At 61.0% G+C, this 18,864-nt stretch overlaps 1 protein-coding gene across 1 annotated transcript; it reads left to right on the top strand.

Annotated features, from left to right (window-relative positions):
• Positions 1 to 78: 78 nt before the first annotated feature.
• Positions 79 to 18,378, top strand: BESB_047320 (uncharacterized protein; the record flags this gene model as incomplete). Its single annotated transcript, XM_029363183.1, has 6 exons — positions 79 to 7,854; positions 8,127 to 8,515; positions 9,019 to 15,979; positions 16,486 to 16,538; positions 16,970 to 17,081; positions 17,494 to 18,378. The coding sequence occupies 6 exons, from the start codon at positions 79 to 81 to the stop codon at positions 18,376 to 18,378; spliced, it is 16,176 nt and encodes a 5,391-aa protein (XP_029220549.1).
• Between the last annotated feature and the right edge of the window lie 486 nt (positions 18,379 to 18,864).

The following is an 18,864-nucleotide window of genomic DNA, read 5'->3' as shown; positions in this document are numbered from 1 at the left end:
ATACGAGGGAAGAGGGGCTGCGGCCGCTTGAGCCCGCCGGCGACCCTCTGCGCAGCTCTTGCCTCACACAGTGCACAAATGCGCTGCGCGCTTGCTCGACGACGCCTGGAGGAGGCTTCTAACGGGATCTGCGAACCGAGGAGTTCAGGGTTCGCGAGCAGCTGCCGAGAGGGGACTAGCGAACCTCTGTGGAGCGGAGACCGGCTGGAGGAGACGCGGAACCTGACGTCTCGTCCAGCCTCCCCATGTCACACACCTCTCTCCTCGTGGTTTTCCAACTGCGTTCCTGCGTGGCGTGCAAACCATTCTGTTCTTCTCTCCTCTTCTTCGCTTCCGCCCTGCGATGTGTCTCCGGTCTTCTCGCCCTCTGCGCGCCTTCGCGGCGCTTCCTTCCAGTCAGCTCGTATAGAAGCGCCCAGCAGCAGCGCCGCTGCCGAGCCGCCTCCCCGGCAGCATGCCTGGCTGTCGCCGCCTCTTAGGTGCTTGCAGCCTCGCTCTCGTGCGTCTTCTCGTGCGTCTTCCTCTCCCTCCCGAGGGCACGCCGCCGCTTCTGCGAGGCGTTTGGCGTCTTCAAATGCGCAACAGACAGCCTCCCGGCGGTCAAACTCCTGGAGGCCGCAGAGTCCCTCTGGGACTTCGCCGAGACGCGCCACTGGGCGCCCCTGCTGTCTCCTCACGCGCTTCGAGCTCCCAGAGGCGCGCTCGGCTCCTCGTGCTGCCGCTGTCCATTTGCATTCGCAGCCTGCGCCTTTTTTGCCGTCTGAGTCTGAGCCCTTTCCTCTCTTGCTGAAGCCGCGGAGCCCGTTCACGCGTCTCGCCGCGCCTCCAGCCTGCCGCGCCCCCTCGCCTGCTGCAGCCGCCACTCTGCGAGAACTCGCTGCAGGGGGCAGAGAGCCGCGCAGCCCAGCCACCTCGAACTCCAAAAACCCGGTGCAGAGCGACGGAAGCGAAAGGCAGAGAGAGGACCGACGAGGCGAACGCGGAGACGCGGACAGCGTAACAAGCAAACAGCGGAGTCAGGAGAGGCGAGACGTCGAGAGAGACTTTGAGGCCGAAAGAGGGAACCGGGCGACTGCCAGCGTAGGAACCGCGGAAGGAAAGAATCCTCGCTCACGACAGGGAATCGAAGGAACGGCAGCCATAACAACTTGGCGCTCGCGTTTCCGCGCGCCAGACGAGAATGACACATTCTTCCCACATCGACGCGCCGACAAAGGATTCCAAGCGTCTCTTGCGCAACAGCCACCTTCAGCGGCATATTCTGTCCACAGCCAACGCATGTGGCCCTTCCGGTGGCCTCAGCCTTCTCCGTCATCTCCCGCTCACTGTCCTCCGCTTCTTTCTTCATCTGCACGCTCTCCCTCTGGCGCCGCGCCCCCCCCTCCGTCTGCGACGTCGTCCGCTCCGTCTGGGGGAATTCCGCCTTCTTCAAGTCATGTCTCAACGTCTTCGCTGTTTGATAGGCGCGCCTCGCGCTCTTCTCCATCGCCCTCGTCCTCTCTCCCACAGCCGTCTTCTCTCCGTCCTCCCTCTCCTCCTCGTCCCTCCTCTCTCCACTCTCCTGCGAACGGACCGCCGAGATCGGCGTCTTTATCTGCTTCCTCGTCTTCGCCCCCTGACTCCTCTTCTCACTGTCGCGTTTCCGCGACGTCTTTTGCTTCGCCTTCGTTGCGATCCTCCTCTGTCTCTTCTTGCTATCTGCGTCCTTCTCTTCCTTTGAATTCTTCCTCACCCGCCCCAGAGTCATTCCTGCGTTGCGCTCTCCGCTCTTCGCCCGCACGCGAGACAGGCAAGGACCCTCGGCGGGCGCAAGCCCCTCATGAGCCTCCTGCATGCATTTGGCGCACCCCACGCCAGCGAGTTCCTCGCTCTCCCGTTTCGTTTTCAGAGGGCGACAAAACCTGCGACAGTGTCAGACAGCTCAGTCTCCAAGTGGCGGACAGCACAGGCGACAGCCTGCCTCGACTCGCGCGGCTGTTTCCGTCGCCGAACAGACTGCGTGCAGGTCTAGCGCTCTCTGAGCCACTCAAGCGAGAGACGCCCTCCACCTCTGCGTGCAAGTATCAACTGCCAGGAGAGAGGACAGAGCTCTCTCCTTCTCCGCGTTTCTGCCTCGAAAAAGAGAAAAAGAGAGTAGAGGCGCCCGCTGCAGCTTCCCGCGAAGCTCATTCTTCAGTGAGATACTACACACCAAGTCTGCCGACGGAGAGACGACATGCAGACAAGAGAGAAGACGCTGAGACCCCTGCGAGGGCTGCCGGGACCGTCGCGGAGGCGGAAAGGCAGTGGAGAGCTCTTGGCACAGCCTGCGGCGAGAAGAAGAGACTCGAGCTGTCGCCTTGCTCGCGCTTTTTCCAGCGCGCGAGAGAGCGAGAAAGGCGTAAGGGAGAGAAAAGCGAAAAAAGAGGAAACGAGCCGACGCGGCAGCTCTTGAAAATCAAACCAAACACAGGAATACCCACGACAGCAGGAGGGGTAGAGGACCTCGGCTCCCTTCTAGAGCCAGGAATAAGCCCAGGCACTCGCTGCAGAGAAAAAGAGGAGGCAGCTCGCACGCCAGACACGCGAAAGGGGATAGGGCACAAGCGAGCGGCGGGGAGGGGAGGAGATGCGCCTGCAATCGACCAGGCGCGGAGACTGGAGAGGGTGAGCGAAATCCAAAATTGCAGCGAAAAACGGCGTCTGCTCGATGGAGACTGGAGGGGAGGTTGGGGGCGAGGGCGAGGAGAATCGGCCTGGAGACTCCAGCCAAGACTGCGCGAGGTGCGCGCTATGAAGACGGACAAACGGGAGATCGACGAAGAGCTCTCTCCGTGCTCGCGGTATTTCACTCGCACAAGGCAGCGAAGTCAAAACAAAGACACGCGCAGGGACCCCGAGGTCGCATGCAGAGAGACATCTACGCGCGAAGAGGCTGCTGTCGACAGGAGAAAACGAGGATCCCCACTGAAGGCAGGAAACGACGAGCGGCGGAGGGGCGCTGCATTTCCGCAGACTTGCCTAACCAACAGGACCGACACTCCACATTCGACTATCTACCCTACTACTCCTGCGCCTTCTTCTTCTCGCGTTTCTATTCCTGGATCTCCATCTTTTCCCCCTTCTCCTCCCTCTCCGTTGGCGTTGCCCTCGTCTTCGTATCCCTCGTCTGCTTCTCGTGTGCCGGCTCGTCGCTCTTCAGCATTTCCTCCGCCTTCTTCTTCTCCATCAGCATCATCTTCTTCCAGTTGTCGCCTCGAGAGCCTGGAGCTGCGATCTCTAGTGGCGCATCCCGTCGCTCTCCTCCAGGCCTCACATAAGGGAGAGCCGCGACCCGCCAGTCTTCGCAACTCTCCTCACTACTTCAGCTCGCGTTCGCCTCCTCCCCCGCCTTCGCCCTGGCCTTCAGCTCCTCACGCCTCTGCACGGGAAGATGCACACGTGAGAAACGCGTCCGTTGGAGCATTTCCATCTCCGCTTCCTCCTTCTCTGCTCGCTTCGCCTTCTCCATTTGCCCTCTCTTGTCCGTCCTCGCCTCGTTCGCCCCCAGCCCTGTCTCCACTGTCTCCAGTGTCCTCTCTGTGTCCGCTGTCTCCATCAATGTCTCCACTGTCTCCGCCGCGTTCCGCGCCGCTCTCGCTTCGCCTTGCCTCCGCGCCCTCGGCCTTTTCCCCCGCAATTCTCTCGCAAGTTTCACCATCTTTTTCCCCCTTTGCCGCTTGTCTGCGCGCCGAGCGACGCTGCGGGCCTCGAGCAGAGGGAGCGGCGCCGACGCCGTGGGTCGGGGGCCTTGCAGTCCACGGCGCCGCTGCAGAGGCCTTATCTGCTCAGACTGGAACCGCAAGAGACGCTTTACAAGGACAGAAAGGAGGCGCGGACACGGGGTGGCGAGAGCTAGGGGCCTGCAAAGGAGGCAGAGGAGAGGCTGCGGCACCAAAAGACAGACCGATCAGGTCACAGCAGACGCGAGAAAACGCAGAAAAGGACGAGGCCTGTATCCATGGAAGAAGAGGAGAAGAGAAAGACACGGGCACAGATAACACACGCAGAAGAAGTAGAAGCCTTAGCGAAGGGGAAGCCCTAACCCCAGGCAGAGTGGAGAAGAAAGTCAGTCGAAGGACAGAAAACACGAAGCAGAAAGAAGACAGAGAGAGCCACAACCACCGCCCTGCTGAGCGGCAAGAGAAACACGAGAGGCAACGGGCAACAGGATGCCTCCCGCGAAGCGAGCAGAGGGGGCAGAAGCATGCGGAAGGAGAGAGAGAAAACGAAGGGGGTCGCGAAGAGAAAAGGGACATCGCGGATGACGCTAGCGAGCAGAGGAAAACGGAGGAGAAGCGAAAAGAGATAAGCGAGGCAGAGAAGACAGGAGAATGCGCGCGAGCCACAGGACCCGAAACCGGAACTGCGGCAAGAGAGACTAAAGGAGCTTGCCTCGACGAGCGCGAGCGAGGTGGGCGCCTACTACGCAGGCGCAGTGACAGAGAAACAAGTCAAGAGACAACAATCGACGACGCGCAAGAGAAGGTCAAACGAGACAAAGTGGAAAACGAAGCGAAAGAAGAAAAGTGCCCAGCGTCCGTGCTCGATTGGCAGGCCGTCGCATGCGGGTCAGTTGAAGAAGAAGAGAAGGTGGCTTCGCGAAGAAAGCTCAACTGGCAGAGAAAAAAAGAGCCTCCAACCGGCTTCGTCGCTCTTCAGCGACAAGAAGGCGGGACGGGATCTTCTCTCAAAACCGCGGAAAAAAGTCACATAGATGGCGTGGAGCGCGACGGGGGGCACGGGAGAGGGGCAAGGGAGGCAGCGAAGGGCGAGCAGCGACAGGGGCTAAGGCGGCAAATTTCAGAAGGAAAAGAGAGAGAGGGAGACGCAGGACACGTCTGCGCACAGGAGAAAGGCCATGGCCCCGAGGCAGACCGTTGCACCGCGGTGAATTCAGCAAACGCCGCCAGCCGGGAAGAAGCGTTTGAAAACTCTGACGGAAGGCCTAACAGTGATAAGGAGAGACCTGCATCCAGAGAGAGAGAAAGCGAATCGGATCCCAGCGAGGCCGCGACCGAGCGAGGAGACAGACAACGATACGAACGAGCGACGCGAGGCGCAGGAGAGAAGAGCGACCGCAGACGCGATCTGAGAGAAGCCGAAGATGCGCGGAAGGAGGGAGTCAGAGAGAAGGAGGAGGAGGGCAAGGCACACGAAGAAGCCTCGCCGCTGAAACAGACAACTGCAATCTCAGATGTAAAAGAAAGTAATCATCTGGGCCCCTCGTTGGGGGACTTATCCGCCGCTGAGCCCAACGGAAGCCAAAGCCCCGCGGTCGCCGAGAAGGCGACAGAACACGAAAGGAAGAAGAGACAGATCCAGGAAGAAAACGAAAGAGGCCACGAAGCCGCAAGGCGCGCAGATGAGAGGAAAGAAAAGGAACTCAACACAGGAACCGAACCAGGAATCCACGAGCGAGGAGACGGCGAAGGCCTGCAAGAAGATCGAGTCGAAGGGCAACCAGAAGAAGCGGAGGAAGCCGCACTGGAACACGGACACGAACGAGACGGCAGCAGACACGTTTCGAAGGAAGGAAAAGAGAGAGAGACAGCACCCGAGGGAAGACACATAGAAGCGGAAACGAACACAGAAGGAATCTGCAACCTCCAGCAAACAGAGAAAGCAGAGGTTGACCCAGCTCAACGAGGAGACGCAGATCCTGACAAAGAGCGAAGAGGGAGGGAGGAAAAGCAAGAAAAAAAACACAGTGAAGAAAGACCTGGACACGAAATGCGAGCTCCAGGTGGGGATAAAACGCACTCAGGGCGTGACGAACTTCACTACGCAGACCCACACGAAGGGGAAGCAGAAAGAGGCGGACCGGTGAAGCGCGCAGCGCGAATGAGCGAAACTGCGGATGAAGCTGACCATGACCGAAGAAGAAACGAGAGAGACGGAGGACGGCAACGCGCATCTTTCAACTTTTCTCAGCTCCTTGAAGAAACTGACAGCGAGCTGAAGGGAGCTCTACACGACATTGAGGCCTACGTCATCTCGCTGGAGCCATACGCGAGTATTCGCGTAGGCTTTCCGGCCTCGCCTTCTTCCTCTCCATCTCCATTTCTGTTCCCAGTTGCCTCTCACTCTCCGCCCTTTCTGACCCTCTGGCCTTCGCCGCCGGCAGTCGCCGTCCCACGGCCTTTCGAGGACTGTCGAGTGCTCGAAAAAACCGAAAAAAACGCTGAAAAACTCGAAAAAGAAGAGCAAGGAAAGAGCGACACCACTTGCCGCGCTGACCCCCACTCAACAACGATGGAAGGTGTCAAAGGAGAAAAACTTTTCCACCTGCCTAGAAACCTGCTCGACTTGCCTTCTCTCTTTGTTCCTTGTCTGCCTGCACTGAGTGCGCCGCCCTGCCTCCAAGCTGCAGAGGAATGCATAGAAGAGCAGTCAAAAAAGCCTCTCGCGAACGTCCTTCTGCAACCCGGCCCGTATCCTTCTTTCTCCTCGTTCTCCACGGCTTCGCGTGTGCCGTCTTCGAATCTCTCTCGCGCTGTGGAATCTCTCGATACAAGTCGCGTGCCTTCACGCTCGCCTCGTCCGCCCTCTCCTCCTGCCGACTCGGGGCGCTCCAATTCGTCGCCCGCCATTCCGAATTCGTCTTATCCTCTGCATTCGTCTTCCTCGCCCTCCGGACCATCAACTGGGCACGTCGCATCTACCAGCTTCTCTTCAGCACCTTCCCTCTCTCGCGCTCTCTCGAGTCAAGCAGCGCTGTCTCTTTCCTCCTCCTCGTCTTGCTCAGCTTCATCCTCTTCGGCATCCGCATTCGTCTCGCCATCCTCTTCATCTTCCTGCTCTTCATCTCCCTCTTCCTCTTCATTCTCTGCGTCTTCCTCTTCATCCTCTTCTTCCTCCTTTCCTTCCTCTCTTCCTTTGGCTGGCTGTCCCCAGCGACCGCTCCCGGCGTCGCCCTTCTTTCCGAGCGCCTCTGCGCCTGTGGCGGCTGCTCTCTGCAGCACACAGGTAAGTAGTCAGGGCTGTCGAAGGCGGGGCTTGCCTCCGGTTCCTCCGCGCTCTTGCGGGCTGGCGCAGAGGCCACGCAAGGCGCCTATGGCGCATAGTTTCAGGTCGCTTTCCGCGTCGCCCTCTCCCTCTCATGGAGTTGCCCTACGCCTCTCCTCAATGCATGCTGCCCACGCTCGTCTTCCAGGCGCATCTGCTTCGCAAAGCGCTCTGCCCTTCTCGCCTGCAGCGCACGCCCCTTCTGCCTCTGGGCCGCCTGCTTCTTCTGCCTCGCCTTCCTCTCCTTCTCCGCCTCTGGTTGTCTCCTCGAGTTTACTGCCTTCCTCCTCTCCTTCTTTCCCGGGTTCGGCTTTCTCTGCTTGCTGCGACTCTTCGCCTAACGCCGCCTCGGCCGCGCGTCCTTCATCTTCGGCAGCTCCTCTCTTGGTTCGACAGTCCGCGATCTCCTCGCCGCGGCTCCACGCGCCGCGATCGCTCCACGCGGAATCGCCTGTCGGTTCGCCCCCCAGTCTCCACTCTTCAGCGGCAAACACGCCAGAAATGCATGCGGAGGCGCCCGCCCCTCAACGGAAAGCCTCGCTGCCCGCCGCTGCGTGCCCAGCCTCTCGCGCTTCGTCAGCAGCCTCGGGGGCCTCTCTCTGTGGAGCTGGCATGCGTCACACCTCCGCCGACTTGCCGTCCCTGTTGGGCACCACGCCAAAGCCTGACTTTCGCGTGGCTTCGAGGGGACATCCGCGGCGCCCTCGAGCTCTTCCTGTCGCGATTTCTTCTTCTGCTTCCTCTCTTCCCTTCGCGGCCGATTCGGCGGCGTCTCGTCCTTCTCCGCCTCCCGCCTCTTCCCATTTCTCCTCTTCTTCGCTGTGTTCAGTACCTAGGCAGAGCTTGCCTTGTTGCTCCTCGTCGCCTCCTTCAGCGGCGGGGGGGGCTTGTCGCTGCCGCGCGCTGCTGGCCCTGGAACGATTTTGGCGAGGCGGTCTGTCTATTCCTCCCACACTTCTTCTCTGTTTCCTCCGCCGTCTCCAGCCCCTCGGGTTCCCGAATCCTCTGCGAGTTCGCCGCCTTCTCCCTGCATTGACGTGCCTTCTTTGCCTCATCCTCGGGCTCTACCTGCTTCCACTCCATGCTCTTCTTTGCGTCAGGGCTCTGTGTGGAGTCCCCCGTTGCAGCAGCGGCCGCCACCGTCTTCTCAGCCTAAGAGGCAGCACCCCGCAGCCGCCCGTCAGACTCCCCTTTCCTCTGCTTCCGACACAGGCCGCCACAGTTCCTCGCCTCTCAGCTCTCCGCCTTGTTCAGGTTCACCTCTCTCGCGGCGTCCGCTTTCTGCGGCCCCTTCTCGCTCGCCGCAAACTCGTGGCGCCCCTCCTGCAGCCTCTCCCTCTTCTGCGGGGCTCTCGTGTTCTCCCTCGCCTTCCTTTGCACATTCTTCTTCTTCAGCGCACCGCGATGAATCCTCGCCTTCTTCTTCTGCTTCCCCGCCGCGCTGCCCGCCCTCTCGTTCTTCTTCGCCCTCGACGCCCTTTTCTCTCAGGTATTTTCCGCCTGCTGCGTCTTCAGCTTCTCCCTGTTCTTCTGGCGTTTCGACCCGTTCTCCGCCTCTCTGTGCCGCGTCGCCGCGGGCGCCTTCCACTGCCTCTCGAAGGTGCCAGCCTGCTTCTTACCCTTCGCCCTCCCCCGCGCTGCCATTGCGCCTTCCGTCTGCGTCTCTGAACTCGGATAATTCGGTCTCGTCGTCTTCCCCACGGAGTCTTCAGGCCGCGCCGTCCCCGCGACTCGCTTATATCGCTGACAGCCTTCCCTCTCTCCGGACTTTCTCTTCGACTCTTTCGCGTCCGCCAGCCCCCGCGTCTCCCGCCTCTGACGCTGCGTTCTCGCCCTCAAGCGGTCTCCAGCAGCCTCAAGCCCTGGGGCCTTCTCTCTGCGCCGATGCAGCCCTGCGCCGCGCCTCGCCGCCGGCGGCTTCGGCGGCTCCTGAGAGGCCCTCGAACTCGATCGAGGCGTCCTCGCGGCCTTCGTCTGCCGGTCGAAGGACAGAGCGGGCGCCGTCTACGTGTCGGGGGTCGCGCTGGAGGAGCTAGCTGCGCCTTGCAAATTTGCGCCAAACTCCAGCGAAAGAAGCAAAGAAGAGCGCAGGTCATCCCGCTGCTTGCCGCATGCCCGCACGCGCTATCACGGGGCGAATCCCCCGCCTGGGGGTGGCGCATCGCAGGGACGCGCCTCCCACAGCTCACAGCGTCTTTCGAGGGCAATCACAGAGGCAGAGGAGAGACCTCAAGGAGACTCAGTTAGTCCCCGCCAGCAGAAGCTCCACACTTCGAAACCGACTTTGCCGCCGGCGCAGCGAGCGCCGACGTGTGCGGCAGCCCGCGAGAGCGAAGACGAGAGGCGCCGCGGCCGAAGCGGCGCAGCAGCGAAGAACGACCAGGGAGAGAATGGCTCCAGAGGCGAAGACCGAAATCGCGTAGGCAGAAGAGAAGGCACGACAGGAGAGAACGAAGACAGGCGAGGCAGATTGGGAGAAAGGGAGAGAACGGCAGCAGAGGAGAAGAGTGCTCGCCGACGCGGAAAAGCCGAACGGCTGAATAGAAACGGAGGCGCCCGGGGCCGCAGAGCGGAAAAGCGAAGAGCAAAGGAGGGAGGGAAAACACACGCACACGGTGAAGGAAAGAGACGCGAGAGACAAAATCGAGACGCGGAGACGTCGACAGCAGGCGGGAGGGTGACGAGAGCGTGCACAGAGCCCTCCAGCGCTGTTCTGCAAGCCGACTCCGCAGCGGGCGGTCTGCGTGCGTCCTTCTCCCCCTTTCCGCAGCTGCCGCGCCTCCACTCGCTTGAATCTCCCTCCTTGGGAGCGAATCTGGAAGCGGCGATTCAGCAGCAGCTTGCAACTCCCGAGGAGCTTTCTGACATGCGTGTCGCCCCCCTGCATCATCCCTCCGCCTCTTCGCTCGCCCCTTCCTCACCGCGCGCCTCCTGCTCGGCCTCCGCTTCTTGCATCCACGCAGAGGAAACCTGCGGTGGATGCCTTCTTCATGTGAGGGAGGAGGGCGGCAGAGAGAGAGAGGAACGAGAGCAAAGGACGGCAACAAGGAGACGGAGGCACGCGGAGAGGTCCTACGGGCGAGGAAGCGACTCAAAATGGGGGGGTGAAAGCGAGGAAACAGATCCGACGCGGCTTCCATCAACCTCGAGCCACGGCTGCGGGCGTCCCAGCGAGGGAAAGAAGAGAAGACGCAAAGAGGAGAAAAGCCCTAAAAGCTACGCGGATTTCGCAGCTGCATCCACAGCCTTCCGTGGAGACGATACGCCAGATAGAGAGGCGCGAGACAGACAAAACTCCCGTCTTTTTTCCGCTCTGGTGGCTTGCGCGCGTTCGCTTTTCCTGCTCCCGCAAGAGGGGATAGACCGCGGCGAAGAGACACCTCTCCAGCGCCCCGCGCTTACCCTGCGTCGAGCTTATGATCAAAGCCCCGAGCGGCGATGCTCTCTCGCTGCCGGCGGCGCCTTCGGCCTCTTGCCTTCTTCGCTTACTGCCTTTGCCTCACTCTGCCGCGATGCAGGCGTCGCCGAAACTCAGAAAGCGAGGCAGGGCCTCCAGAGAGGAGAAGCGGAAAGCGGCGTCGCCCTCAAGAGCGATAGCAGGGAAGAGAACAGAGAAGCGGAACGTCGCAGACGCCGGGAGAGGCAGACAGAAAGCAGGAAGACGAAGCACCCGGAGAAGAAGGAGTCTGAAGGGAGTGAAGAGAGCCAAGGCGAGACAGCCGAAACAAAATCGAATCTGAAACAACCACGAGGAGGGTGGGACTCCTGGCTCAGACAGAAGGGCAACCGAGACTTCAGCAGCAGCTCCTCCTTCTCCTCCGCGTCGTCTCTTCAGTCTCTGGAGTTACTTGAGGACGACTTAGAGGCTCCCCCTGCGCCGTGCCTGCCTTCTTTTCTGCCTCCGGTTAGTCCTTCTTCCTTGGATAATTCGTCGCCTCTGCGTTCAAGTGTCACAAAGGCTCTACGTTCGCCATCTCTTCACGTGTCGCCTGCTCCCTCGTTCCAGCGGGCTCGCCCCCTCTGCGGGACTGCTGCCTCGTTGCTCCGCGGAGGAGAAGGGGTAGGGCCCTTGGCAGCGAGACAGCCAGCGCTTGCAGCGAAATGGGAGGCTGCTTTTTCCCCTCCAAATCCTCAGGAAGGCCCTTGTCCCTCCTCTTCGCTTGCTCCGGTTTCGTCGCCTTCGATTCCTTGTTCGTCGACATCTACCCGCGCGTCGCCGCACTCTGACGCTTTGCCGCCTTCGTTGGCATTCTCCGCTGCGCCTGCGGATCGCAGAGAGGCAGGCGAGAAGTCCCGGCGTTCGACGGAAACAGCAAAACAAGCGAACTTCGAGTTCTCGAACTTGCTTGTTCCCCCGTCTGCGTCCCCCTGCTTCTGGTCCCCCCGCGAAGAGGCGCTTTCGCTGTTCTTCGCCTCCCCGCCGCCACCCCTTCTCCCTCTCAGCCAGGGAGACTCGACGGGCTTCAGAGACAGTCCTCCGAAGCGCCAGGGCAGGGGGGTTCCAACAGACAGCAGGAAGCCAGGGAATGTGCAGAAGCGGCTTCATGGCCGCGCGCAGGACTCGAATGCAAGGCGCGCAGCACACACCGAAGAGGGGCGACAAGAAGAAGAGGACACGCAAGAGAAGAGAGAGATCCATGGAGCAAAGAACTCAGACAGCGGTCTACCGAGGGGCGGCGCCAGCGGCTGCAAGGCGACGGGGGAAAGCGAAGCAGGAAACGTGTTTGAGCGGCTCTTCAACTACCGGAAGCTGAAGCTCCACCACCCCCCGTCCCTGCGAGAGAGCAAGAGACAAGCTAGATGGATAGAAGACGAGAGGAGACGCAGACAGCAGGAGACCGCGGAGTGCACGTTTCGCCCGAATATAAGCCGGTCCCAACGGACGGTGTCGGGCCTACGTGCGCGCGCCACAGAGAGGATTCATTGCTGTCTGTGCTGTCTGTCGGCCGAGGCTGAAGGCAGGCCCTCGAGGCGAGTGGTGGAGGAGGGCGAGGATGAAGGCAGAAGGGAAGCATCGCGAAAGACTGACGCAAAGAAGGGGACGAGGAAAGAAGTCAGTCAGCAAGAGGATGACAAAAAACGAGAGAGGCGTGAGAAAGGAGCTTCCAACGAACGCAGTGATAGGCCCTCGGAGTCGTGTAGGGAGCGAAAGTCGATCGGGAAAAGAATGCGGCACAAAGGAGAGGCTGAGAGACGCAGCGGTTCAGATACGGAGGCCGCTGCCAGCGAAGAAAGGAAAAGACTATCGGACCTCCAGGAGAAAGAATCGCAGAGACACGAAACGAGCGACGGGGGGCATCGACAGAGAGGGAACGGGCGAGAGCGAGCTGCGCACAAGGAAGAAAAACGTAGCCTGAGAAGCACAGCGAATGGAGGGCGAGGAGACGCCCATGAAGTCGAGGACTCGCGGGAGGAGGAGAAAAAACGGCCGAAATTGCAGTCGAAACGAGAGGGCGTCGAACGCGATGGACAGAGCCCTGAGAGGAGTTCCAGCGGAGCTCGGGAGCCGGAGGGAGAGAGCGTGCGAAGCGGATTCAAAGGCGACGGCGGCCGTAGAGACCAGGAGAAGAAGCAACTCCGCGGCAAAACAGTGGAAGAAAGAAAAAGAAGAACGAGACTCGAGACTCAAGGTGAAAGGCAGAGAGAGGCTCGCGAGGGCAGAAGGGCCGCAATCTTTTCAGCCTCACGGTCGCCGCGAGATGTAGAATCTCCTCTTCAGGCCTCGAAGAAGAAGAAATCGAAACGAGGACGAGAGCGCGAGACCTGGAAAGGAGTTTGCAGCACGGCTGAAGAAGAGTCAAAACGTGCCTCTTCCTCGGAAGATCTAACGCGAATCTCAACTCGTGGGCATGCCGAGAGAAGAAGAACTTTCTCCTCTGCTCATACACCTGGTCCTATCGAGCTGCAGGAACCGCCCCACTGTCGCCGTTCGACACAGCAAATGAGCGAGAAGGCTGCATATAATTTCTCTGTCGATGGAGGCAAATCGGTCTCTCCTTTGCCTCGAGGAAAGGCCGCGCACAAGAAGGAGCCAGCAGAGCACGCTAGAAGGCAGGAGGAAGAAGAACAGAAGGAAGAAGTGCCGTGTGCAGACAAAGAGACTGAAGAGACCCGGCACCACACGGAGTTGAAGAAGAGAGTCACTTCGAGTTCAAGCGAGCGAGACGACGCAGAGAAGGAGAGTGAAAAGGAAATGTATGCGTCAAATAGAAAGAAGATAGGCTGCGTCACCGAGAAAGCGTGTGCGCATAAGCGAGCGCTTGCCAACTCTCAAACAGAAGCCGTTTTATCCACCGAAGAGAGTTGGGAGGCCGCGGAGGAAACAGCTGAATGCGGAGGCAATGAGGGAAATAATGAACAAGAAGCAAGGATTTCTGCGGACAGGCATTCCTCCCTTTCTTCTCCCTCTTCTTCTTCCCGCGGCTCGGGGTCTGACCAGCCAGCCCTTGCGTCGCCGCCCACATCTGGAGGCGAGAGCGACACCAGACGAGAGGAGACGCCAGGAGAAGAAGAGAAAGAGGGAACGCCGTTAGCACACCGAGGAGGCCGAGCCGGGACTGTCTCGGGAGCTCGAGGACCGACAGGATCCGCCACCGGAGAGGAGGCAAAGAGAGAGGGAGAGGCGGAAGAGGGGGGGCAGTCCCGGAGAAACGCGAGGAACAAAGGCCGCGCGGCGACTACGCGGTCGTCTGCAAGCGCGCGCGAGAACGACGTTCCTCGCACGCAATTTGCTGAGTCCGGTGCTGCGCGCGATGCGACATCCCGCTCTCTCACCTCCTCTCCCTCTCCTTCCTTCCCTTCCTCTCCTCAGAGCCCGCCTGCTCGCAGGCGTCACGCCTCGTCCCCGGCGCAGCGCCGCCCGCCCTTTTCTTCTCCTTCGTCTTCTTTTTCTTCTCTTTCTTCTTGTGTTGCTTCTTCCGGAGCCTCCTCTCGTGCGTCCTCCTGTCGCCCCTGCTCGGCTCTGCGCGGCGCGTCAAGTTCCCCGCGCAGGCCGCCAGACTCCGAGGGCGGGTGTCATACCAGAAGCGGCTCGCCTTGGTCTTCGCTGTCGCAGGAATCAAACAGCAGCGAGGCGTCAGAAGGCCTTCCCCGGGGCGAAGGGGAAGAGAGCAAAACCTTCGAGAAGAAAAACGAGACCTCATCCTGCGCGAACAGGACGAGCAGGCTGGAATGCGAAAAAAACAGACAGAGCGAAAGACTGCAGAAGTCGAGAGCGGAGACTTCTGCCTGCGCTGAGAAAAGGCGGCGCCCGCCAGGCGGGGGCGCCAGCGACCGAGTCGCCTCCGCTCTCTCTTCGCGCTGTCTCGGGCGAGACCGTAGCGAGGAGAGAGAGCCGAAAGAAAGCCGAGCGTGGCGAGGAGGCGATACAGACTTTGAGGATGCAAGACAGGGAGCGCAAGAGAGAAGCGAGGGAAACGACTGTGGGCCCCAAGAGGAGAGATGCACGATGAGGAAAGGGGAAGTAGGAGAGCGAAGACAAGAGACGAGACTTCGCGAGAAAGAAAGCACAGAGAGAGACCGCGGCACGGAGGCCTCTGCGGGAGCGCGCCGCGTCCTCACTCGCAGTTCTACGGGCGTTTGGAGCGCGGCGGGAAAGTCGAAATCAAAAGAGGAGGCAGGAAAAGATGCGGCCAGAGAGGCGCTCGCGAGCTCGACTGAGAAGCGCGGCGCGGACCGAACAGCCGCCTCGAGGTCGCTGCGCGATGTCTTCCGCCGCAGCCGAAATGCGGCGGTGCGGCGCTCTCCAGACACACATCGCGCGGCAGGCAAACTCACAAACGAACCCGCATGCGAAACTCGCTGCGAAAAGAATCCTCTCCACGCCGCACGCGACAGCAAGCGCTCCTTCGAGAGCAGGGCGCTCTGCGTCGCGCCACCACCTTCGACGAAGATTCCTTCAGCGCCCGCGTCTGCCTGTGGGAGATGCGCAGGCGAGGCGAGACACCCCCGTGCGCGGCGAATCGGGCGAAACCTGGAGATCGTGCCTCGTGAGAGCCCCGGTCGCGGCGGAGCCTCTGCGAACTCCCTCTGGCCTCCAGAGACACCTGGCGGTCGCGGGGCGAAGCACGCGGCCGAAGGCGGGGGAGAAGCGCGAAGAGGCCACGAGCAAGCGCTCCAGGTAGCAGGGCCACTCTCCGTTCGGCGGATGCCTGCAAGGTTCTCTGGGAGCAGCTGGGCGCTTTCCGCGTCCTCTGCGTTTGCGCGGGAGTCGCTGAGAGACCTGGTGCTCAGCCAGAGCGAGGAGACAGGCAGCCGGGAAGCCGGCGCGTCGAGGCCCACAGCGGGCGGCAGGCGCCTTGGGCTCCGAGGCTCTGGCGCGCATAACGCCCGCACGCTCTTCCTCTCCCGGTCTTCTCCGTCGCTGGGGGCGGCGGGACGCCGCGCAGGTCCACTAGAAAAGAGCGCACGGACCAACGAACCCCATGCGGAGGGCGGGCGAGGCGGCATCCCGCTGGCGGCAGGAAACAGGCGCTACCCACGACGCACAGTGAGCTGCGACAGTCATCTCCACCACGTCTCTCGCGGCTTCGCGCTCCCTCCCAATTCTGCGAGGAAAAGAGACAGCGGAGGCCCCCTCGGTGCCGGAGGAGGACACGAGGAGGAAGCAGGCCAACGCGGAGAGGCGAGCCCTCTCGCCCTACTGACACGATGCGAACTCCGCAGAGGCGGCAGCGGCCTGCGGACTGTCTCGCCGTCTCCGCCCTTCACGGGCGTCCTCAGAACTGCAGCCGCGGATCGAGACGCACGTTGGCGACTGCTGCTCGAAGACGAGGGCAGAGGCGCCTGCTTTCGGCGGTTCTGTGCGCACGACGAAAAGACGCGCTTGCCTCTTCGTCGGACGGAAGCCAGAGGGGGCGAAGCAGAACGCAGAGGCAACGACCGGCGAGGCAATTTTGTCGGGCTCCACGACAGCCACAGGAAGTGCAAACTCAGAGAAGTCTTTTCCTTCAAGGTACGATCCACGTTAAGGGGCTTGCGGCGAGAGAAAGCGTCTCAAGTCGAGTCGAGACGTGAAGGAATCTCGAGAACGCGGTTCGCTGGGCGAGCATAAGCCAGTACCTGAGTCTCGGCGAGTTTCGCACCCTTCGTGTGGGGAGCGGCCTGCAGAGATGATTTCTCGGTTGCCTCGTAATAAACGTCACGCGAAAGGGCCTCGGTTCACCGCGGGAGAAGAAGCGACGCGGAAGGAGGAAGGGACTACGGAAGCCCTCCGCACGTCACGCGCCCTCGAGACAGCGTCGGCGCTTTGAGAAGGCAATTTCACGCGGAAACGGGCACAAGAAGCGAGACAGAAAGCAGGACAGGGACACCGAAGGAGAGGACCTGCATGCCTGGCGCGGAGGGACAAGAGCACGAAACTGAAGGCATACCGGCTCATGCAGTCGAGGGGATGGAAGACCTGAAACGGTCGTCGGCCTAGCCTCTGCTCCGATGTCTGCTGTCTCTCCTTCCCTACAGCCGACGCTTTTCAGGCAGCGCCAGAGCCGTGAACCGAGCGCCTCCCTCCTTTCGTAAGTCGCGTATCGGGGGCCTGTCGTCGCGTTTTGCCCGCCCCTCTCGAGTATACTCTAGTGTTCTTCCGTGGATTGGCGAGTGCTGTTTGGACTGTGTTCCGTCGATCGCAGGACGACTCGGCCGCCACTGCATCTGGGACCCGTTTTGTTCCTCCTCTCGCTCCCACTTTCTCCCCGATCCCTTTCGCCTCTCTTTGCTTCTTGCGCTCTGCGTTTCGCCTGTCTCCCTCACTCGTCCGCCTGTCGCAGTCGCACACTCTGGCGTTTTCTACCGCGCGGCGCCCAGTTGTGATCTATCTCCGCGCTGGAGTCTTTCCTCCTCTCGCCCTCGGGAGTAGCAGGCTCTGCCTTGCGCCCCGTTTTCGCGTCTATCTCACGCTTAGGATCTCCTTATCGACTCGATTCGCTTTGGTGTCGCCTCTTTCCAGCTTGCTGAGGAACGTCGACACAGCTCGCTTGTACTGCGCCCAAGTTGCTCAACTGAGGCACTGCGCCGAGGAGAAGCGACGCCTGGCTCTCGAGCTTCGCGAACTTGAAGCTGTAGGTCTTTCTGACTCCATAAAAACAGCAGCGCCTGCCATGAGGGGCATGTCTCTCGTTGTAAAAGACGCACACGACGATATATATATCTACATATATCTATCTGTATGTATCCAGATATGTATGCATCCGTGTGTCGCTAGAGCGTAGAGCGCAGGGGTGAATACTGGCGCGAATGCTTGCCTGTTTTAGCTTGAGTGTGATTCTCTGTTGCACGAATGCATGCTCCAGAAGCCGTGTGCGGCCTTCCGTTCAGGACTTGTCTTCTTTGTCTTCCGAGTCTCTTCGCCTGTCTGTGGCGGATATATATGTGCATGCATAAGCAGAGGTACGTGTGAATAAGAGAGAAGTACATTCCTGATGTTTGTCAGTCGGCTTCGTGTCTTGCGGTGTTCGGCGTGCACTTTTCCAGCTCAAGGAATGCACTTTCAAACCCAGCCTTAGACCGAGCTCCGCTCGCTTTCCTGCCTCAAGGACTTTCCTTCCATCGGCCGCCTCTCCACGCTCGCCTCGCTCCTCTCTCCTCGCTGCCGAGGGAAGCCACGACTCCGCGTTAGAAGCCGCCCAGGCGCAGCTTCGCGTCTCCCGCAGTCTCCTCTCTTCCTCTGCGCGTTCGCATGCCTTGTCCTCTTCCTTTTGCCCTGCAAGCTCGGCAAAGCCGCTCGTGGCGTCTGCCTCGTCGTCTCTGGGTCCTCTGGCCTTCGATTCCGCGACATCTCTCTCCGCGCCGCCGCCCTCCCTCTCCTCGCTTTCTTCGGTCGGCTCGGCTCGCTCCCTGCAGAGGTCTTCGAGCTCCGAAGAGTTCTCCTCTCGTCCCTCGGAGTCGGCTTCTCCCTCTGCTGCTTCTGCCGTTTCTTCTTCAGTCGCTCGCGCGGCGCCCGCCTCCACTGCGGCCGCCCTCCGCACTCTCGGAGCCGCTTCAGCCACATCGCTGTCGCCGAGCAAGGACTCAGAGGCGACACGGCAGGGCCCTGAGGGGAAGGTGCGCTCGCTGCTGACAAGCGGAGATCGCGGCACTCCAACCGCCCTTCCCGCACGAACTGTCTCTTCGGCCTCGGCTATCAGCGGCAGCCACGCGCATGCATGCAGGCAGCCAAGCGAACAGGACGCTTGCGCAGAGAGGGGAAACGAACCAAGAGACAGAGGCTCCCACAGAGCCTTTGCCGACGACGGCGAGAGGCAAGGTTCCTCTGCCGGAGGAGAAGCAGAGGGCTCCAGAGGAAAGTCCGTTGAGACCCTGACCGCCCCATTGAGACCTAGACCCGCCCGTGCCTATTCGTCCCTCTTTCGCGAGTGATGCAGTAGAGAGGCGTAGAGAAAACAGACGCCGGTTGCCGGCGCGGCGCCTCACAGCTCAACGCTCCCTCGCCCTCCGCTTTTTTCCGCCGGGTTCCACTCATGGGCGTCGGATGATTCGGCGTCAGCCTCTCTGTCGGTCTCTAATTCATCCTCTTCTGCCTGCTTTTCTCCAAGTTTCACCTTTTCTCTCTCTTCGTCCTCTGCTGATCAAGGCGAGGGGGGCGACCGGCGAGGAGCCACTTCCCGCCTCCCGCGCGCGAGGCTGGAGGGAGTGCGGCCGCACGGGCTGCAGCGGGCTCTGCGCCAAAGGCGGCGATCAACCCGACAGCACCGCTCAAACCAGCGAATGACTCACTCGGTCGTGTGCCACCTCGTGACTCTCCACAGACCAGGCCTTCCTCTTCAGAGGCGCCTTCGCCGTCTCCGCATCTCTCTGTGCATCCTGTCCTTCCGCGGGATTCACCCGGCGCCGTTTCCTCCTCCT

The sequence above is a fragment of the Besnoitia besnoiti genome, chromosome III (genome assembly GCF_002563875.1).
Source record: "Besnoitia besnoiti strain Bb-Ger1 chromosome III, whole genome shotgun sequence".
Classification (NCBI taxonomy): Eukaryota; Apicomplexa; class Conoidasida; order Eucoccidiorida; family Sarcocystidae; genus Besnoitia; species Besnoitia besnoiti.
The sequence above is the reverse complement of the archived record's forward strand: the minus strand, read 5'-3'. Positions and strand labels throughout refer to the sequence as shown.